This window comes from Lycorma delicatula, chromosome 5, assembly GCF_047948215.1.
Source record: "Lycorma delicatula isolate Av1 chromosome 5, ASM4794821v1, whole genome shotgun sequence".
Lineage (NCBI taxonomy): Eukaryota > Metazoa > Arthropoda > Insecta > Hemiptera > Fulgoridae > Lycorma > Lycorma delicatula.
The window spans coordinates 16418984-16440102 of NC_134459.1; the positions used below are offsets into that span (position 1 = coordinate 16418984).

The window sequence follows — 21119 nt, forward strand, 5'->3', positions numbered from 1 at the left end:
TCTAAATTTGAAGCCTAAATTTTTTAAAATGCTTAACATTTTATTCCAGTCTATGTTATCAAACGCCTTTTCTAAGTCTAGAAATGCTATGTATGTTGGTTTGTTTTTCTTCAATCATCTTTCTACTATTAATTTCAGCGCTAAAATTGCTTCCCTTGTCCCTACACTTTTCCTGGAACAAAATTGGTCTTCTCCTAACACTTCTTCCACTCTCCTATCAATAGTTCTTACAGAATTATAGTTAAGATCTTTGATGCATGAGTAGTTAAGCTAATTGTTCTGTATTGTTCACGTTTATCTTCTTCTGCTTTCTTTGGTATCATGACAATAACACGCTTTTTGAAGTCTGAAGGAACTTCCGCTTTATCGTAAATATTACACACTAGTTTGTATAATCTATCTACTGCTTCCTCACCTTCACTGCACAGTAATTCTGCAGTATCCTGTCTATCCCAGGAGCATTAAAATTATTGAAATTCAGATCTCAGTAATGTTTCTCCCCTTTCATCCTCTTCGACTTCCTCTACAGCACCAGTTTCTTATTTATTTATTTCGTATAAGTCTTCAATATATCCCACATCCTACTGACCTTTTCTTTCATATTATAAGTTGGTGTACCATCTTTGTTTAACACATTATTAGATTTTAATTTATGTACCACAAAATTTTCCTTAACTTTCCTGTATGCTCCATCTATTTTACCAATGATCATTTCCCTTTCCACTTCTGAACACTTTTCTTTAATCCACTCTTCTTTCACTAATTTGCACTTTCGGTTTATAGTATTTCTTAATTGTTGGTAGTTCCTTTTAACTTCTTCATCACTAGCATTCTTATACTTTTTATGTTCATCCATCAATTGCAATATATCCTCTGATATCCAAGTTTTCCTGCCAGTTCTCTTTGTTCTACCTAAGTTCACTTCTGCTGAAGAATTTCCTTTCTAATATTCTCCCATTCTTTTTTTATATTTTCTACCTTATTGTTTTTACTCAGACCTCTTGCATGTCCTCCTGAAAAATTTTCTTTACCTCCTTTTCCTCAAGCTTTTCTAAATTCCATCGATTCATCTTACACCTTTTCTTCAGGTATTTAAACCCCAATCTACATTTCATTATCACTAAATTATGGTCGCTATCAATGACTGTTCCAGAATATGCTTTGCAGTCAAGGAGTTGACTTTTAAATCTTTGTTTAACCATTATATAATCTATCTAATACCTTGCAGTATAACCAGGCTTTTTCCATGTGTATATTTTTCTATTATGATTTTTAAACTGGGTGTTGGCAATTCCTAAATCATACTTCATGCAAAACTCAATAAGTTGGTCCCATCTTTCATTAATTTTGCCCACCTCGTATTTACCCACAATATTTCCTTTCTTGCCTTTTCATTGCTTGCATTCCAATCTCCAACTATTATTAAATTTTCATCTCCTTTTATGTGTTTAATTGCTTTATCAATTTCTTCATATACACGCTGTACCTCATCATCATCATCATGGGCACTTGTAGTGCCCGTGATGCGTGTATAGACGTTAAGAGTTATTGTCAGCTTAGGTTTTGGTTTTATCCTTATTACAATGATTGTATCGCTAAACTTTTTGAAATACTCATTGTCTTCCCTATATTCTTTTTCACTATGAAAGCTACTCCTGTCTGCCCTTTATTTGATGCTGAGTTAATTATTCTAAAATCACCTGACCAAAAGTCATTTTCCTCTTTCCACTGAACCTCGCTAATTCGTACTACATCTACATTTAACCTAACCATTTCCCTCTTTAAATTTTAAACCTCCCAACCTTTTTTAGACTTCTAACATTCCACGCTCCAACTCGTAGAATGTTATCTTTTAATTTTCTGTTGATCCCTTTCCTAGTAGTCCCCACCCAGAGACCCGAACATGGGACTAGTTTACCTCCGGAATATTTTACCAAGGAACGTTCCTCCATCTTTGTTACATGAAAATGCAGAGAGCTACAATTTCTTTTAAAAAAAAACAGTCATAGTTTTTCGTTCCTTTTAACTGCGCAGTACTCAGAAGATTGAGTGATGCTGATATGGCGATTTAAGTCCTCCTCCACTATACCCTCAACAACTAGTGAAAGAGCTGCTGCCTTCTTGCAGGAATCATTCCTTAGTCTGGCTCTCAACAGATATCTCTCCGATATGATTGCATCTTTGGTCCAGCTACTGTGTATCACTGAGCATGCAAGCCTCCTCATCATCAGCAAGGTCTCATGTTTCATAGAGGGAGATTAATTTTAATGTTTGTAATTTATTCCAGGAAAAAATTTAATACTGACCCATTTCAAAATCTGTTTCATTATCACATCAGTTAAACCCAGAGTTTTCAAAGTACTTTAAATTTTAAAACTCCTGTAAACTTTAGTTTACCTGCATCATAGTCTCTAAATTCCTACCCAGTATGTGTAGCAATGAGAAGAAACAATTCCCACAGAGGATTAAAAAAACAGATTTTATTATCTTAATGTCCATTAAAACAATTTTATTTTTGTTCCAAAGTTTAAATTTCTTTTTCATTAATGAATAAAGAAACACTTCTGCACAAAAGAATAAGGAAAGGAACATCTTTGTATTTACTGCTGACTGACTATCAGAAAAGCTCACTCTAAAATAAAATATGTTAAAATAAAAGTGGCTGTAAGAAAAATGTCTCACTGAGGCCAACCATGGAGAATATCCTGTCCCTCAGGTCTACCAGAGCAATACTGTTCATCGTATAAAAAACCTTAACTGGAAACTGAAGACACTTTATCAGAAAGATAAAAAAAAAAAAAAAGATTGACTTAAGTTATCTTCACATTTTTTTTAACTTTTAGAAAAACTATGTATAAATGTTCACAGTTTTAATAATTATTAACTTTTTTAGTTGTTTGAAGCAGTAATATTTATTTACTAACATGAATAATATAACAAAAAAAATTTCAAAATTATTTTGTTATAGTTCCTCGTACACAATCAAAGTAGTTGTGAACAATTTTTTCTTGATCGTAAGTTTCAATTGAACCTGGCCTTGTTATACGTATTGTTGTGATAGCACGTTCAGGAGTGTAATCTTTAAAACGCACTAAATAACAGGCTGCCATTACACCAGCCCTACCTCTTCCCATACGACAATGCACACCCACTGCCTGTAACACAATAAATTATTATCTATTACTTTTGCATTTACTATTTATTAATAACTTATTTTTGTATTATTTATATTTGTAATCTGTTATTCTGGTGTTAATTTTATACTAACCACAAGATTTTAAAGATTTCCTTATGTGGATAGTTAATGAACAAAATCTAAAATTCATATATTTTACACCAATTAGTCAGGCAGGTAAAATGTATAATTCAACTCACAGTTTGTGTGTAAAATAAATAATTTTTTTATTTTTATTCTGAATGGTGCATAGTATTATATTATAAAGATCATATCAGAAAAGGGTAGGTACACTAACATAGGTATAGCTAGTATACATTGGTACACTAGGTGAGTATTAAAGATTTGTCACAGCCATGGTTACACAACTTTAGTATTAATCTATTTTCATTGTAATTAGATCTCCCAGATGAACTACAGAGTGGCCACAAAGTCTCTTTCCATTATATAACATACAGGTTCATAACACTGTACATCATCAGATGATTGTAAAGATTATCAGCTGCTTTCATTTACTATAAGTATAAGTTTGTTACAAGTTGATGTTATTTTCACATGTTTCATGAAAATTTTGATTTGATTTTAAATTAAAGTGGCCAAGCGATTATTCAATTGGAAAGATATTTGTTGCTAGTAACTGGATACATTAGTATACAAACACAAATAAAAAAACTAAGAAAACATAAATGACAGATTTATTCAGCATTTTGGTAAGGAAATTCCTGTGTGTAATAACATTCCAAAAATGGAGAAAAGATTTCTTTCTCACTGGATCAGTTCTCAATGTGAAACATTCTCATGAACTTCCAGTCGATTAAATAGCTCTGATATTTTTGAGGAATCTTGTTGACATTCTTCTCTAAAGTCAACCAAGAAAAGATTTTTAGAGCTCAACATGCCCTTCTAACACTTCAGAAAATAATGAAAAACGATCTTGGGTTTAACCCTTTTAAACTTGTTCGTGTTAATAAGCTTTCTGATCATGACATGGCTTTAAAGGAAACTTGTTGTGAAGATCTTTTAAGGCATTTTCCCAATGTTCAACCATGGAAACCAGTTTTCTTCTCTGATGAGCATGCCATTTACCTGAATAATAGAACTTAGAAAGAGTATTTTTGGTGTAAAAATAATCTTCTCTTTCATGAAAAAACCACAGACCACCCACCACATGTTTCAATGAGACAGTGAAATCTAAATTGCATCTGATACTACCATATTTTTTTTAAGGAAATGGTAACAGTATTTCATACCTTAACATGTTTGAAAATTATTTTATTCCTCAGCTTTAATCAATTAGAATGGAATTAACTGCCACTTTATAGCAAGATGGAGCTCCAGCTTATTAAACTCAGTCAATAAGGGCCTTTTTAAATGAACACGCCCTTCAAAAATTACTTTTTTATAGAACGGTGAATCAGTAGGGCTGCAAAATTCAGTGGCTTTTTAGGAGTACAGACTTAACAACCTAACCCACAGGGTTGGTCTAGTGGTGAACGCGTCTTCCCAAATCAGCTGATTTGGAAGTCGAGAGTTCCAGCGTTCAAGTCCTAGTAAAGACGGTTATTTTTACACGGACTTGAATACTAGATCGTGGATACCGGTGTTCTTTGGTGGTTGGGTTTCAATTAACCACACATCTCAGGTATGGTCGAACTGAGAATGTACAAGACTACACATCATTTACACTCGTACATATCATCCTCATTCATCCTCTGAAGTATTATCTAAACGGTAGTTACCGGAGGCTAAACAGGAAAAAGGAAATGGAAAGGTAAAGACTTAACAACCTATGATAACTCCATTTGGTTCATAATCAAAGAAAACATCTCCCATTTCACAATTAACTTATATTGATAAGTTAAAAACTGCTGTTAGAGGCTGTTTTTATGACTAATCCTTCAATATGGAAACTAATGTTTAAACACACTTGACAGCTAATAAAACTGTGTGGATACAATGGAGGAGCATGTACAGCTGTAATTTAAAGTAATTTTTATGGGTAAAAAAAATTAAATAAACTAATTCATATAAACAATTCATGTTAATTTCTTTAAATGGAAAGGGACATTACAGCCACTCTGTACATTCTAAACAATAAGTAAATAATCAAACAATTTAATTTAATTATGAATAACATAAGATTTCTAAATTTAATGGTAATCCATAAACTAAATGAAATTGTACATATGAAGATAAGCATACTGTGATGTTATATAGAAAGAAAAATGAAGAAAACTGGTTTATGTAAAAAAAAGATCCAACCTTGTCACAATCAAAAAACCAAGAAACTTGTATTCGTTTTCCTTCTAAATTGTGTAACATATAAATATTAATTTATTTAGATTAAATTTTTTATATGCAATTTTTTCCTCTGTATGTTGCATAACTGTATATAATATTTTTTCAGCCTCCGCAAAGTACAGAATTAGAGAACACTCTTACCTTTACTTTTTTATGTTCATAAAAACGTTTTCAGTCCAAGTTCATCATCAGTGATATTTTTTATTTTAATAAATTCTCCTTTGTTTACATTTACACATTAATTTTAGCTTTTTACATATATTTTGTAAAAATTGTTAATAAAATTTAAAACATTTAAAAAATTTCAGAACAAATATTTGTTCAGTCAAGAAAATGAAAAAGTACTGCAATAACTATTAATTTACCAATATCTTATCATTGTACACCAACTTAAATAATTTTAATAAGAATATCCCCATCAAATTCTGTTTACAGATTTATAGGGCTGAATTTACATTTATATATATATATATATATATATATATATATATACAATTTTTCAAAAATTTATAATTTTTTATTTCCATTTTCATGTTCAATACTTACTTTTACGATTATTTCTAAATTATTTTCTAAACTAGTTAAATTATATATTATGATTATTATTTATTAAATGGTCAGCTACATTTGAGAAACCTATTTTTCTATTTTAAAATGATCTAAAATGTTTATTAATTCTACCTTTAAAGAACCTATTCGTTTTAGCAACATATATCTTTTCACATTTGTTGCATTTTATTTTATAAATACCAGAAGAATCTTTTTTATTGCTATAATATTTCAAATGTTTTATTATATGGTTACCAGGCTTATAAGCAGGTATAATTTTTTTATTATTATATGCATCAATCAAATTTTTTATAATTTTATTTGTGTAGAAGTATTTTATATAAATATTATATTATATTATTTGCGGAGGTTGAAAGAATATTATTATATTATATATAGTTATTCAATCTACAGAAGAAAAAAAAATTGACTATAAATAATTTTAATAAATGCCAACCAGGCAAAGTTGTCCTTTAAGTTTTACAATTTACACAGAAAATTATGTAGAGTCATTAATTCAATAAATTCAGTAAAAAGTGTTTAAAAAATCTAATACCTACATATGCAAAAATAAACATTAAGGGGTTTCAATATAATAAAATCATAAATAAAACTAAGGTATATGCAGAAAATTTCAGAATAAACCAGGAGATAAAATATGCTTATTACAAGAGGAATTGTATAAACATCAAATTATACAATATGCATTTAAATTTATTAAAAATTTTGGGTAAGATTATGTTCAGTTATATATATATGATTTTTTAAATATTAACACTTTTTATATATATAAAAGAAATAATAAAAACAAATCACAAAAAATACTCATACATGATTTGATAGAAATGAAAAACAGTAAAAAAAAATACAATATATAAAACAGATAACATTTATAATATAAATCAAATAAACAATGAAATAAATAAAGATGGTATAATTTCTACAGATTTGTACAAAAAAAAATCATATAAATTTAATACAAATGATAATTTAGTAAATCTAACAACTAATAGTTATTGCAATACTTTTTCATTTTCTTGACTGAACAAAAATTTGTAAAATTTTTACAAAATAAAATGGAAGAAGCTATAATTAATATGTATATATATATATATATATAAACACACGGGCATGATCACAGATTTTAATAAATATTTAAGTTACAAACAATTTTAATCAGTGATTGAGACAGTAATTATTATCATGGTTATTGTATATTTCACAAAAAAATTATTGAAAAATTAAATTATTTCTCAGTTTAAATTTTCTTTGAAATCATTAATTTGTTTTTTAATTATTAAGCTTGGACTTGGCAAGGATTTTCTTGTCTTGATATTAAATCCAAAGTAGCACTTAATTTACATTTAATATCATTTAAATGTAAATATCATTTAAATGATTTAATATCAGGAAATGTTTCCCTGGCAGAATTTTTTTTATTACACCATAGTTTAAAATGGAATGGTGACAAATCCCAACAATAGATTGAGTACAGAAACATCTTCTAACCCCAATTTCCAGTACCATTTGCTTTATTAGTTGACCACCATTTGCATGAGAGTTATCATTCAACAGAATTACACCTTTACATTGATACCTAACTTTGAAAAAATAATAATAACCTGAATCATTGTTGAACTTTAATCTTTGGCAACTTCACAACATTTCAAAGTTATACACTATTTAAATAAAACCTCATCAGTATGCTTAGTAATAATTTTTACCTGTTAGGTTAAATCTCTTTAATCTGTAATACTGATCAACTGCTTAAGCAGCCATTCTTAATAATTTTTTTAATAATTCAGATTTTTAATAATTAAATGAACTCTTCAACTATTATTCTACAAATCAACACATCTTCAACTATGAAGTGACCTCTTTGGAACATTCTGTTTGTTGTATGTAAATGTTTCTTACCATTAGTTGTGAAATTATAGATCCTTGAGTTGAAGTAGTATAGAAAAAATCATTATGTCATTCTAATTTAATCAATTTTAACATAATTTACTGTAAAATTAAAAAGTAAAATTGCTGAGATTTTTATTCTTGCAGCCTGCTATAATACAGTTGTTTCATGAAATTAAACCATCAAAGTAATTTAACTAAAAATATATTAGTAAGAAAAAAAATTTCATTAGACATTTGGTTCCAAATAGATTCACTAAAGTGTATTTACATTTTACAACTGTACCTTTGATAATTTAGTAGATATTAAACATTTTTGCATATTAGTGTTATGAAATTGAGTAGAAAATGGAAAAGGTCTTTATATAGATAAAATCAGTATTAATTGTTTACAAAGGATCTGCACATAATTAATTATTTACATGTATGCCCTTGTAAATTTTGCACTACTAGTATTGTACTACTAGATTTTGTATTATAGCAGGCTGCAAGAATGATTATTATAATTTAGGTTATATTTTTTTTACGTAGAAATAAAATGTATGCCAATGCTTGTCTTTAAGTTAAAACAAATTTTATGTGTAAGGATAATTTTTTATTTTTTCCATACAGCAGTACCAGAACAGTATTCTGGCACCAGTGACCCCCAATTATTTATTTGTTACACAATGACATGATATTTAATTAGATGAAAAATAAATAATTTTCATACAAGGAATTTAGTGGATATGACAGACAAATCATTTAATTTTACATGTAGTGACAAATAAAATAATTTTTCATTCTATTATGTACAATTATTATAAAAGAAAATGCCATTTTCTCTAAAATTTTTAAATAATAAAATTTAAATTAAGTAAAAAAAATAGATAAAAAAGGTTATGCAAAAAAATTGCATTATTGAAAAAAAAAATGAGAGTTACATTTTATACATTTTAAAAAATGAGAGTTACATTTTATACATTTTAGATTTCAAAATAGTGATGTAAAAAAGAAATTGGAAAATTCAACCCTGTAACTATTCATGTTTTGACTTAAGCCTTCATATTATATATTTTTAAATAAATTATAAATTTTGTTTTTATTTCAAAATATTGTTTTTCTTTAAAAAAAAAATAATGTTTTTTTTTAAATTGAATCAACACATATTTTACTGCTTTATGTAAATTATTCAATTAATTTAAATTACACAATAAAACAATCAACTTTGGCATTGAATAACTACTAGCAGGTATCATCATGCAAATCAATAATTATAAAATAAATACTTCATATTATCCATATAGATAATAGATTAAGTTATTTATGCCATGCCATATTTTAAATCCTTTCTGTCCTGTATTGTCTTCCTGTAGCTATTTATCTAAATAATTCCAAAAAATGATTTCATATTATTAGATAAAACAATTCTAGTTAATTTGGGTGCACTGTCATCATAATCATATAATATTAAAAAAAAAATCAAATTTGGGTGTGAAACTATAACCAAAAAATTGTAAATATCATTTGGTTTACAATATTTAACTAATTCAATCTGCTATTGTGTCTTCATCATCAAATTTATCACAGTCATCATTTTAAATTAAGACATTGTCCAACCGCTACATCATAATTGAATACCAATAGGTCAAGGGTAATTTTAGGGTAATAAGATTCACTTATTTATATGTGCCTCAGCCTTCACAATCATTTCTTGTCCAGTATTAGAATGCCTGTACTACCATTTACATCATTCACTTTTTCCAAAGATCTATACCTACAAAAGGATATTTCACCATATTTACCAAAAACAAAGCAAGGAATACACAATAACACAACTAGAATGATGAAGCTAATAATTATGTAACTTAATATACAACACACAATGTTTCTTTGAAAAATTTAATGTTTTCCTCATGTAAAAACAAAGACATGTACATATATGTGCATATACACCGATATACATGTATATCAATACCCTAAAAATGTTTAAACTTATGCAATTTTTTTTAATAAATTGAAAATATGTTGTGCGATCATTTATGGATAGCTATTAAACGTAGACATAAGATTTTATAACCACTTTTTTATAAGTGAATAAATTTCTTACAGTTTATTCAGTTAGATGATCATTTATATAATTACACTGTAAGAAAAATAATACTTTTCTTACAGCGTAATGTCATACAGTTGCCATACAAATGTACGGCAACTGTACAAAGTATTTTTAAACGTTAGGTTCCTTGCTATGCTTTTGCAGATGATAATCAGCGGATCACAAAATTTAAGCATACATTATAACATCTTAAGTTTACATTATAACTTTTGTAGACAAACCAAATCAGTCTTTTTAATGACTTTTTTTTAATGAAATACTTCAAAATATTTGTGTTATCTTTGCAGTTATGTTCGGTGTCTGGTGCTACTACTATCAACCTGACACAGCTGATGTGGTGGTTTTCTTTATTTAACTTTTTTATCTATTGATATCTCATATATTCACATTCTAGACATTGATAAAAAATCCAATCAAAGATGGTCCCAATTAGGATCAGAAACATTTTGAAGTATGTTATTAAAGATGCTTTTCAACAAACTTTGGTTTGGTTTCTTATTACAAAATACAATTTTGTATTTTTAAATTGTTATTTTTCTTAAATCCTCAAGGATTTCTTAAATCCTGACATTAATAAAGGACATAGCTTTTAACTGTTTAAGAACACTTTTATTTGTTCATCCAATCCAGTAATTATTTTTTTATTAGTTTATTTTTTTTTATACAACCAAATTAAACTAGAAAAAAAAATAATAATAACAATAATAATAATAATAATAAATTGCCTCAGAACAGAAATAATGTTTTTATTTTCTTACTATGAATAGTAGAAAAAAAAACAGCATTGTGATAAACTGATGTGGCATCAACATTTTTTTTTTTAAATTCCCAATGTTTGTTTTATAAAATTCTTTTATATTTTGTGTGTATGTGTGGGGGGGAGCGTGTGTGCGCATATGTATATCTGTTTCTGCCAAAAAATTAACAGGTTTCAAATCCGCTCATTATCAAGTGAGGTCCTCTTGGATCTGAAGCAATAATTTTTTAGCCTGACCCAAATTTTTCGTTCCAAACATGTATAAATTTCTCAATTCTATAAAAATGGTATCCCCAAAAAAAAACCATTATTTTAATATAACCTCAAAAACTAATTAAAAAATAGCTCCCTATAATAAGCAATAAGTTTATTAAAGGAAATTCATGAATCCCCCACCATTTCTCTTGGTAAAAATATTTTTTACTATCAAAATAATGAGTTTAGTGAAAATTTTGCACTCAACATAATTTAATAATATATTAAAACCTGCTCATGGTTTGTTTCGAAAAGTAATTATAATTTCTGATAATGTTAAACTGATAATTATTTTAAACTGTAGACAAATCAGTGTTTTTTTTTCAAGCACCTTACGATGTAATTATATTTTTGTTTACTTTAGTGTACGATACATCTTGAATATCGTTGCAGCGGTTTTTTCTTTAAAGAGATTACTTTGTTGCTATTTTTTGTTTTATTAAATTACATATAAAAAACTTAGTTTATATTCTATTCGATTCAATAGATACAATACTCCTGTACTGTACTGTAACAGGACATAAAAACAAAAACGTTTATAGATAACTGACAAGAAGCTTGGATAAACGTGATGTTCGTAATTTTCGAGTTGAATACCGTGTTACAACAGTAAAAGTGTTAGCGCTAAATTATCAGTAAATAAATATTACTGATTAATAATTTCTTACAATTAAATAAACATTAAAATAAGATTAAAAATTCTTGACGAGTTACCTCATTTGTAATACAACAACGTTGACATATATCTATAAAAGCAATTATTTGTTTAATCGTAGGAGCTTCAAATTCTTTTATAAAAATATCCGTATACTTAAGTTGATTACACAGATGATATGGAGGCCGTTTTTCGTATGACAACGTAACAAGATGAGAAATACCTTGCTCGACTAAGAATTTTAGATTTGCTCCTTTTTGTGGACACGCCATAGCGGCCAATTTACCGTGTTCAATCCATGAGAAATTCCACGGTGGATAAACATCTCCGTCATCTACATCTTGATTTAACACTATTTCACTCATTCCGTTTTAATTAACTAAAAAACTCACCGCTAACTAAATTTTTAAATAGATCGCAACGGACTTCTGGCTATGCCAAGTTCTGACACACTTTTAAGTTTAAATTCCTCGCCATTCTAGTTATCATGCCAAACGTAAATAACACTGTGTTACTGAGAACAATATCCTACTCGCTTTTTGGAACCTTTCCATCATAGTACGGAATAATTTATCATTATAACAAACTATCTTTTTTAAACGAAAATATAAATGTAGACAATGTACCCCATAAATAATCACAGTAAGTGTGAATGTATAATTACTTTATTATATTTTTCTCATTTACTACATTTTTAATGCAGTATTGTTTTATATGACTAAATTAAATTAAGAATAAAAATAAAAATAGCAAATCATTTTAATAGCAAATCATTTACTATTGTAAAGACTATTAAATGTTTTTCGATAATAACAAATATTACAAAATCAAAATCTTGATTAGTAAACACGTCACATTTTTTATCGCCTTGGTTTTTCTTTCAGTAATCCTTTTTTTTACATATTTTCTCCATTCTTCTTACGACCTCCACCTATGATTTCTCTGTTGTTACTTGTACCTGCAATGTCAGACGTGTTCTGAGATTGAATAGATTCCATCTTAGTATTAATAATTTTTTTTTTTTTTTTTTTTTTCTCTATCAGAGTAGCAAGATTGGCGCAAGAGCAGAAAACAACTGCTTCGCGTTAACTTTGGATGACGAATTGATCGGTTGAGGTGTTCGACTGCTAACAATTTTCCTCGCTTCAGGGTAATTTATTTTTTGCAGCGTTTTAACTTCCTGAATCGCCGCTTCCAACTTGTATGCCAGATAGTTTCTTGAACGGCAGTTGTGATGTCCTTTGAGTTGATACAAACTGAAGGATATTTACACGGATTCATCAGATTCCACACACGCAGACCTCTTGCCTTTCACATCTGACCGCAGTGTGTCCAAAATGTTGGCACTTAAAATATCGCATAGGTTGCGGAATGAATGCGCGTACATCTGGATGATACATACCAGCTCGTACTTTCTCAGGCAGATTAGGTCTGTTAAAGGTTAAAACGTGCGACGCAGAAGGGAGAACCTCACCATTTCTCCTCTTGGTTAACCTGCGGCATTGAATCATTCCTTGTTGACATTTCCTCCACTATTTCTTCTTCGGTCGATTAGTTAGTGTACTATGTGGTTGAACAGACACAGGGAACTCACCGATCTTCTTTAAATATTGAACTTTTTGGCTTTGATTATCGATTACAGTTTCAATGTACAAACACTGAAAGCTTTGCAAATATTCTTGACAGACCACCAGCACAATTTTTAACCTCTCAAGCAATTAAGAATGGGCTGACTTTCTGGAAGTTTCCATTCTCTCTCGTAACTACTAGATTCCTTGGTCCGAGCGCATTGTTGCTTAATAAAGCTTGTAGACTCCTCAGTCCTTTTTTAAGTCTGTATCTTTGCTACGTTTCCTCTTCGCTTCTGGCGAATCGGCTTTTTCTAAACGAGGGTGTATACTTGAGCCCTCTGCCACGTTGATTTTTTCAACATTCTGCATGACATTTGATCTCTTCAAGGCTAGCTGCCGGGGTATACCCCCACTCCAGGACTACTACTTGGAGGTCTGACCTGGTACTCCGGTGGAACCGTTATCTCTTCTGTCAGAGAGTGGATACGCAATTTCTGCACTAAATCCAGGTCCCTACTCACCAAAGCGTTCAGGGCTTCCATGTACTGAAATACATGGGCACCTTGGCTACACGCTTTCCATCATGGGGGGGGGGGGGATTTGGGTGACGGAAGGGTCTCCGTTTCATCTGCAATAATATCGACCTTGGCCGCCACACCGACAGCTTTAAATATGGTGTAAATCAATTTTCAAAGTACATGATCTGCAGGTAGCCGAAACAATCCAATCCAAATGGTCACCTGAAGGTGGAAGACAGGTCAAAAATGATCTCATTTCCGAGGAAAAGACTCGGAGCATTGTTAGCCAGCTATGTATGTTGTACGTATGTACAACAGTTGCCGCCCTGGACGTGAAACGTAGGTGGTATTCCGGACGTGGGAATTTTCTACCTCAGTGCATTATTATTACTTTTTTTTAAGTTTTAGGGGCAATGACGTGTGGGGTCATTAGTCTTTTTCCACATCAAAAAAAAAAAGGAAAAGACAAATCTCATTCCTTCCCTTATAAAAACATTAGTGAGATAGTCTAAAAACTAGTCTTTTCATGACAGATCATCCAAAAAGGACTTGTCGAGGAATATTAGAACCCCCAAAGAAATAAAAAATGAGAAGGGTGTAAAGGGCCATTGCCACTTAAAAGTAGCACATTAAAAACATTCAAAACAACTTAAAGATACTTAAAAAACCTCTCCATTTCTATCGAAATGTTATCATAAATACATATAAAACAGCTTTTCTAAAATTTTATCGCCTACTTTTCCCTTAGGCCATCCTTTCTTCTTTTGTTTCTCCATTTTCCTGTAGGCCTCGATATCGAACTCCTGGTTGTCTGAGGCCTCGGAAATAGATTCCTTTGATTCCCAGTAGTAAATCTCAGAGGATCTCCTACTGCAGGCGTCAGATGATGCCAGCTCCGATTGTGCGGTCAGCAGGATATCTGAGTCAAGACTCGATACGCTCCCCGCTATGTGGGGCGGCTGAAGTACTTGCCTTCTCATTTAAAGGCCTCCATGACTTCGGAGGCTCTATAGACGATCTATTAATAACAGTTTTCTTCGCATCGTAGTAGCTGACCTTCCGTACGGTCTTCACTTCCTGGATGGCTACTTCCTCTTATAAAATTACAGTTACACGATCTTTCGGAGTAGTGTCCGTGGAAATTGAAGCACACAAGTGGGTTCCTGCATGGATTATCAGGGTGAAACGGCTCACCACACTCAGATTTGTTTTCTTGTATATTGCGCTACTGTGTGTCCAAATTTCTAGCACCCAAAACACCGCAACGGAGATGGGATGAAAGGACGAACATTCCAGTTGATGAAAGCCAGCTTTTTACTTCTCCAGACACTTGGGTCGGTTGAACGTCAGAACAAGTGACGCGGAAGGCACCACTTCTCCACTGCGTCATGTGTTCAACTTTCGACTTGCAACGACTCCTTATGGATAAAGCTCAACAATTCCTTCTTCTATATCCTTTAGTAGATCCGTGCTCACAATGACACCATTGGAAGTATTTAAACTATAATGTGGGACAATTTCAATGTCAGTAAGTCAATTTTCTTACCTTCAATAACCGTGCTGATTGTAAGTCGACAAATAATCCTGTCACCGTCTTTTCTGTTTCTTTAACAGGTCCTTCAGCTGCTTCCGTGAAAACTCGAGCTATCACGAAAGGACTAATCTTCGAAAAATCGCCTTCCTTTTCCTTGATTGCAAGATATTTAGGAATCGGTCTGCCACTCTTCGGTCGAAATTTGGTTTCATCCTTCTTTTCCAAAATTATGAATTCTTCTTGTCACTAAAGTCGACACTTTTCCTCCTCTTCGCTTCCGAAGAAATAGTTTCTCCAAGATGAGGATTTTTTACGTGGACCCCCTGCCGTGGAAGTTGTGGAAGATGACAGTTCCATAATCTGTAGTCAATATGCCACAAGGTGAAGGCGGAGAGACGATTGGGTGTGCCCCGAATCATTGATCCTGCCTGGGTTTCCCCAGTCAGCTGCCTCCCATAATTTAACCCGGGCTGAAGAGTCAGGTACTGCCTAACCAACGATACCGACATCCCAGGGCTCGCACGTGGCAGTAAAGGCTCCGATACCCTTACCCGTGGGATAATCCCTGCTAAGAGCCGAAGAGACTGACTCATGCTGGACGGCGCAAAGTCTTCGGCAGAGTAATATCACAGCAGCCCATTCCGAACCCGACTCCACAACTGAGAAGAGGGATAAGCATTCCCCGTCCGCATTCCGCCCAGCATCGGTAAAACAAAGCACGATCATGCCTCCCGCCGCCGCTGTAAACATCGAAATCAAGAAGTGCAACCGCAACCAGCTCGGACAGCTCGGGACTGTCAGTCCCGTACTTCACAGGAAGCTCCTGAGCAGAACCACTGCCCAGTTGGCCGACGTGAGCGGTAGTACCAAAGTAACATGTCGTTGCCTGCCCCAGACGTATACGTAGATATTGCATAGACGTGGAGATGGATTGTCTGAGGTAGTGTTATTTTTTTGTTCTCCGAGGTTACAGGCATCGACTACTTTAGTCATTATCCCTTTTCCTAAAGAAAAAAAAGAAAATTAAAAGATCTAAATTTTTTCACTTTGACATTAAATGCTGAAGACTATTAAATCATTCTTGATAAAAATATTTCAAACTTTGAAAATCTTGATTTGTAATCATATCACATTTGTTTATCACCCAGGCTTTCCTTTCGGCCACCCTTCTTACGTGTTTCCTCCAAACTCCTTAGGGCCTTCACCGCTGAGGCTGTTGAGGCCTCGGACATGCTTTCATCTTCCTTTTCAGACACCAGTGATGGTCTTTGGCCGGTATAAGGTGATACCGACCTAGATAGAGCGGTCAACATGGTTATTAATAAATTTTTTTTTAACCTCCGACTCCACAGTATTGGTTCAAGTATTGGTTCAGAGAATGAGATGAATGATGTGTAGCGTGTGTGAAAATGCCATGCCTGACCGGAATTCGAACCCGGGACCTCCGGGTGAAAGGCCAAGACGCTACCACTCGCGCCACGAAATCCGGCAATAAATCTAAACTTGTTAATGAATGAAACCTGTTAATGAATCTAAACTTGATGCTCTCTTCTAATGATATATTTGGGGTAGCTGAAGTACTCGTCCTCTCTCTAGGTATCCTTGGGCTTTTGGAGGTTTCATAGCTGTATGTGATATACTTAGCTGTATGATACTTTTTCTATTGTAACTTGCATCTGCATCGCACTAAGCTCAGACCTTTTCTGCACTCTCTTTCTTCTGCCACACCTTTCTTTGCCTTATGACTGGTGGAAGAAGTGATGTTTTTGGCTTTTTCAGATGTCTCCTTACGCACAATGGTGGTTGCATCTTTACGTGTTTTACTCGTTCTTTTCGTGGAGTAGATTCGATCCTAGTGTCTATGATTTTCTCAATTGTGATAACAAAACTTGTTGCAAGAACAGAAAGCAACTGTTCTACGTTAAATTTTCATGAAGGTGGGGTAGCGTTGCTTCTGCATAAGTCGTCGGATGTGGTATTCGACTGCCAAATATTTTCTTCACTTCAGAATAACTTATTCTTTGCAGCGGTATGACTTCTTGAATCGTCGTTTCCAATTTGTACATACAGCTTCTTGAAAAGCAGTTGTAGTGGTCTTTTCAGTCAATGCAAACTGGTGGATCTTTACACGGATCATGAGTTTCCACAACACACAAGAATTCCTTACCTTTCACATCTGACCGCAGTGTGTCCGAAACGTTGGCACTTAAAATATCCCATATGTTGCGGAATGAATACGCATACATCTATACGAGATATGCCAGCACTTACTTTTTCAGGCAGATTAGGTTTGTTGAGCGTTAACACGTGTGACGCAGAATGGAGAACCTCACCTTTTCTCCTCATGATTAATATGCGGCATTGAATCACTCCTTGACTTGACATTTCCTCTACTATTTCTTCTTCAGTACTGTTAAGATGATCACAGCAAACAAAAACTCCTTTCAATGAGTTAAGAGTACTATGTGGTTGAACAGACACAGGGAACTCACCGATCTTCGGTAAAGATTGAACGTTTTGGCTTTGACTATCTTTTAGGGTTTCGATGTATAGACCATTGAAAGGCATCATCACCATCAGATGTATAGATAGAATAGCAACCCGGGTTGCTAACGGTTCACCTGGGTGCTTTTTAACCAAGATAGGTGTTTTGGCATCGAGCCCCGGTTAGCTGAGATATTCGCTGTTAGGATGAGAATGGATGTTTCTTGATTTTTAAGTAAATCAAGAGGATTTTGAGTAAATTGAATTGTTGAATAAAATGGTCGTTGTTGTGATCAACACTTGTTTTGTTGGTGTGATGATAGTATTTTTGGTGTTTAAAGACTCAATCAAGAAATGATCAGAGTGCACAGTCTAACTGAAGTTAGGAAGAGTTTTTGTGCAAAACCTTCGTTGTTACAGGAAGGTGAGGATTGCGCTTCCGTGAATCGTTAATCTTATAGTTGAGTGTTGTAAGTTATAATAGGTGGTTGTGTTGGGAAGAGGCTATATGAAGGCGATATTAGGTTGTGTAAATACACTGATGGAAATGTCTGCCGAGGAATTTGCATCGGTGGTGGCATCCTGACAGAGGCTAAACTGATGACTGTGTTGTGTTATCAAGTTTAGAGGGTCTAAAATACGACCTCCGGTTCAGCCTATCAGAGCTAGGAACGAAGGAGGTGATATGGCGAATGGGATCGTCACAAGGCGCGTGTGATTCCGGATGTGTTTTCTAGATTACTTTTTTATAACTTTTTACCATAAAAGTTTTCGGATTTTTTTAAAAACAAATATGTTATTCGATTAAAACTGCTGCATTTTATATGTGTAATAGTTAGTGAAAACTGATATTAAACTTCTGTAAATGCCAGCCTTGCAAAGGGGTACAGCCACATTTTTAACATTGGTTATTAGTTAAATATAATCTGTAATTTTTCTTTATAAGTGAAATACTAACATAGAAAAATAAAGTAAGGATAACGAATATTAATGACACGTAAAATATTTTTAGATAAAATCTTACAAAGAAATCAGTCAAGTAACCTAATTATTTTCAATCTGATAGAAGAGTATAAAATAATATTATTTAAAAATACTACGGAAATAAAAACATAACATAGTTCTTATATTAAAAAAATGATAAATTGCTGCTGGCATTATCATCATTATAGATTTACAAATAATAAAAATAATATTTATTTTTAAAAAAAATTAGATTTCCGTAGAGTACTGGTACCACTTCCTTTCATTCGAAGATTCCGGATTTGAGTTCTGGTCATAGACAATGTTTTTACATGGTTTACGTATCCATTTTATCCACCATATAAACTGCTACTTATAAAAATTAAAAAACCGATTCAAAAAAAAAACCAGAAGAATAAAATCGTAAAAACCACATAGAACTAAAAAAATAAAAATAAATCAAACCAAAATAAGTATATAAAAAACTTAAAACATCAAAAAACAAAATAAATATATAAAAATAAAGGAATTAACCTAAAATCAAAAGGCAAAAAAAAAATCATCCTCAAATAATCAAAGCATAAAAGAACCCACAAATAAGCAAGAAAAATACAAAACAAAAAGAGAAATATTCATATAAAAACTATAACAAAAATTAATATAAGGAAAAAAAAGTATTAGAAGAAAATAAATAATAAATTAAACGTTTTTTGATTATTATTAAATAATAATTATAATTAAATTATAGCTCATTGTTGCTATATGAATAAATAAACTATTAATCAACATTTAATTGATTTGAAATATAATTGTTTTTAATTTTTACTATTTAATCAATATTTACTGATCAATAAATAAACTATTACGATTCGACTTAGTCTTTATTATTTTTTTGTTTTATTATAATCCTTTTTTAATCACACCAGGACAACTGGTAGCCGCCTAAAAGACGTTGCCTCGGTCGGCCTGATGTGACGCGGCAATGACTATCACCATTCAGCACCATCAACCCACTGGACCATCCCGTCGGGATCCCAGCTGGCTCATTGAAGCCACACGACCTCCGCTTCTGGATGCCGTGTGGTCCCTGCCCAGATGGGCTACCCTTCTCGTTCCTACCACTAGTCGGGGTCCTAGCATGCCCCGCACATACACCTCACTCAATCCTCGTCATCGAAATATCCCGACCGAATCACTCGTGCTTGTGATCAGACCAAGACATCCTCAACATGACGGCTGCCTCCCTGGCCCTGCACGGTTCCGCGCTTCAACCCCCTGGCAACCTTATTTTTTTCACCAATCCCTATTTTTTTTTAGTTATGCTCATCACAATGTATCATACCAGTCTCTCTTCCTTCCGCACACTGCCGGAGCTGTAACCCAGTCTGTCCATCCCTCTCACCAGCAGCTGTGCATATGGTGTACCGGGAGGTGCGAGCACCTTCTGCCACACCAATTAGGTTGTACACAATAAAACAAAACACCTAACATAACAAGTCCTAGGTACAAGAAAGAATCAAACACAGTGAATAAGATGTACAAACAATTATTTACAGCAATCAGTATGACATATGCAGATATAAATCATCACCCCGCGACCTGGAACAACAACAATACACAATTATATACAATGAGGAGCAACTCAATTTGTCACTATTATTATTCACCACCGAACGGTTTAGCAGATACTATACTAGAATACACAAGAATATTACATACGTCAATTACTAATAACGGAGATGACTGTAAACTCATAAATAGCCAGGGTACAGTAATCAAGCAACATTCGATAATAATCACATCATATTATATCATACAATCCTAACCCTGGATATAAAAACAAGTACAATAATGAAGTATGCAACAATTATTTACAATAACCAGGACGACGCAAGTTGGCATAATCCGACACTACGCGACATAGTAATACAATATAACAGCACAGATGATAAAGAAAAATATATATAAGGGGCAACACAATATAATACATCATTGTTCATTCCCGCATGGAATAGCGGATACTACACTAGAAACGAGAGGGCTGTAAAAACAAGCTGTAATATCCCAATATGACAGCTTCAAAGCGCAAAGGCAGCTTATTTACGTACAAACATCGCAAGAATAGATCCAAAACCGGAGCGTTTGCAAATACTTCACCTTCTCCGAGTACATATGAGGTACCCGGTGAAACAGGCATCGCTGAACGTACCAGTCAGGTGATATAACAGGAAGGCACATAAAATAATACAATAAAATGATGTTAAAATACTAGAATAGTCTAGGAAAACAGTTATACAGTAATTCCGCCAGTTAGTGGGAATTAAGAGTGGAATAAACGAATCGATACCGAATCGACC

At 32.6% G+C, this 21119-nt stretch overlaps 1 protein-coding gene across 1 annotated transcript; it reads right to left on the reverse strand.

The window, feature by feature from the left end:
* Positions 1-2885: 2885 nt before the first annotated feature.
* On the reverse strand, positions 2886-12194 carry LOC142325833 (dual specificity protein phosphatase 23-like). The gene is made up of 2 exons (XM_075367856.1): positions 11752-12194; positions 2886-3155 (listed from the first exon to the last, which is right to left on the reverse strand). The coding sequence occupies exons 1-2, from the start codon at positions 12055-12057 to the stop codon at positions 2955-2957; spliced, it is 507 nt and encodes a 168-aa protein (XP_075223971.1). The 5' UTR covers positions 12058-12194; the 3' UTR covers positions 2886-2954.
* Between the last annotated feature and the right edge of the window lie 8925 nt (positions 12195-21119).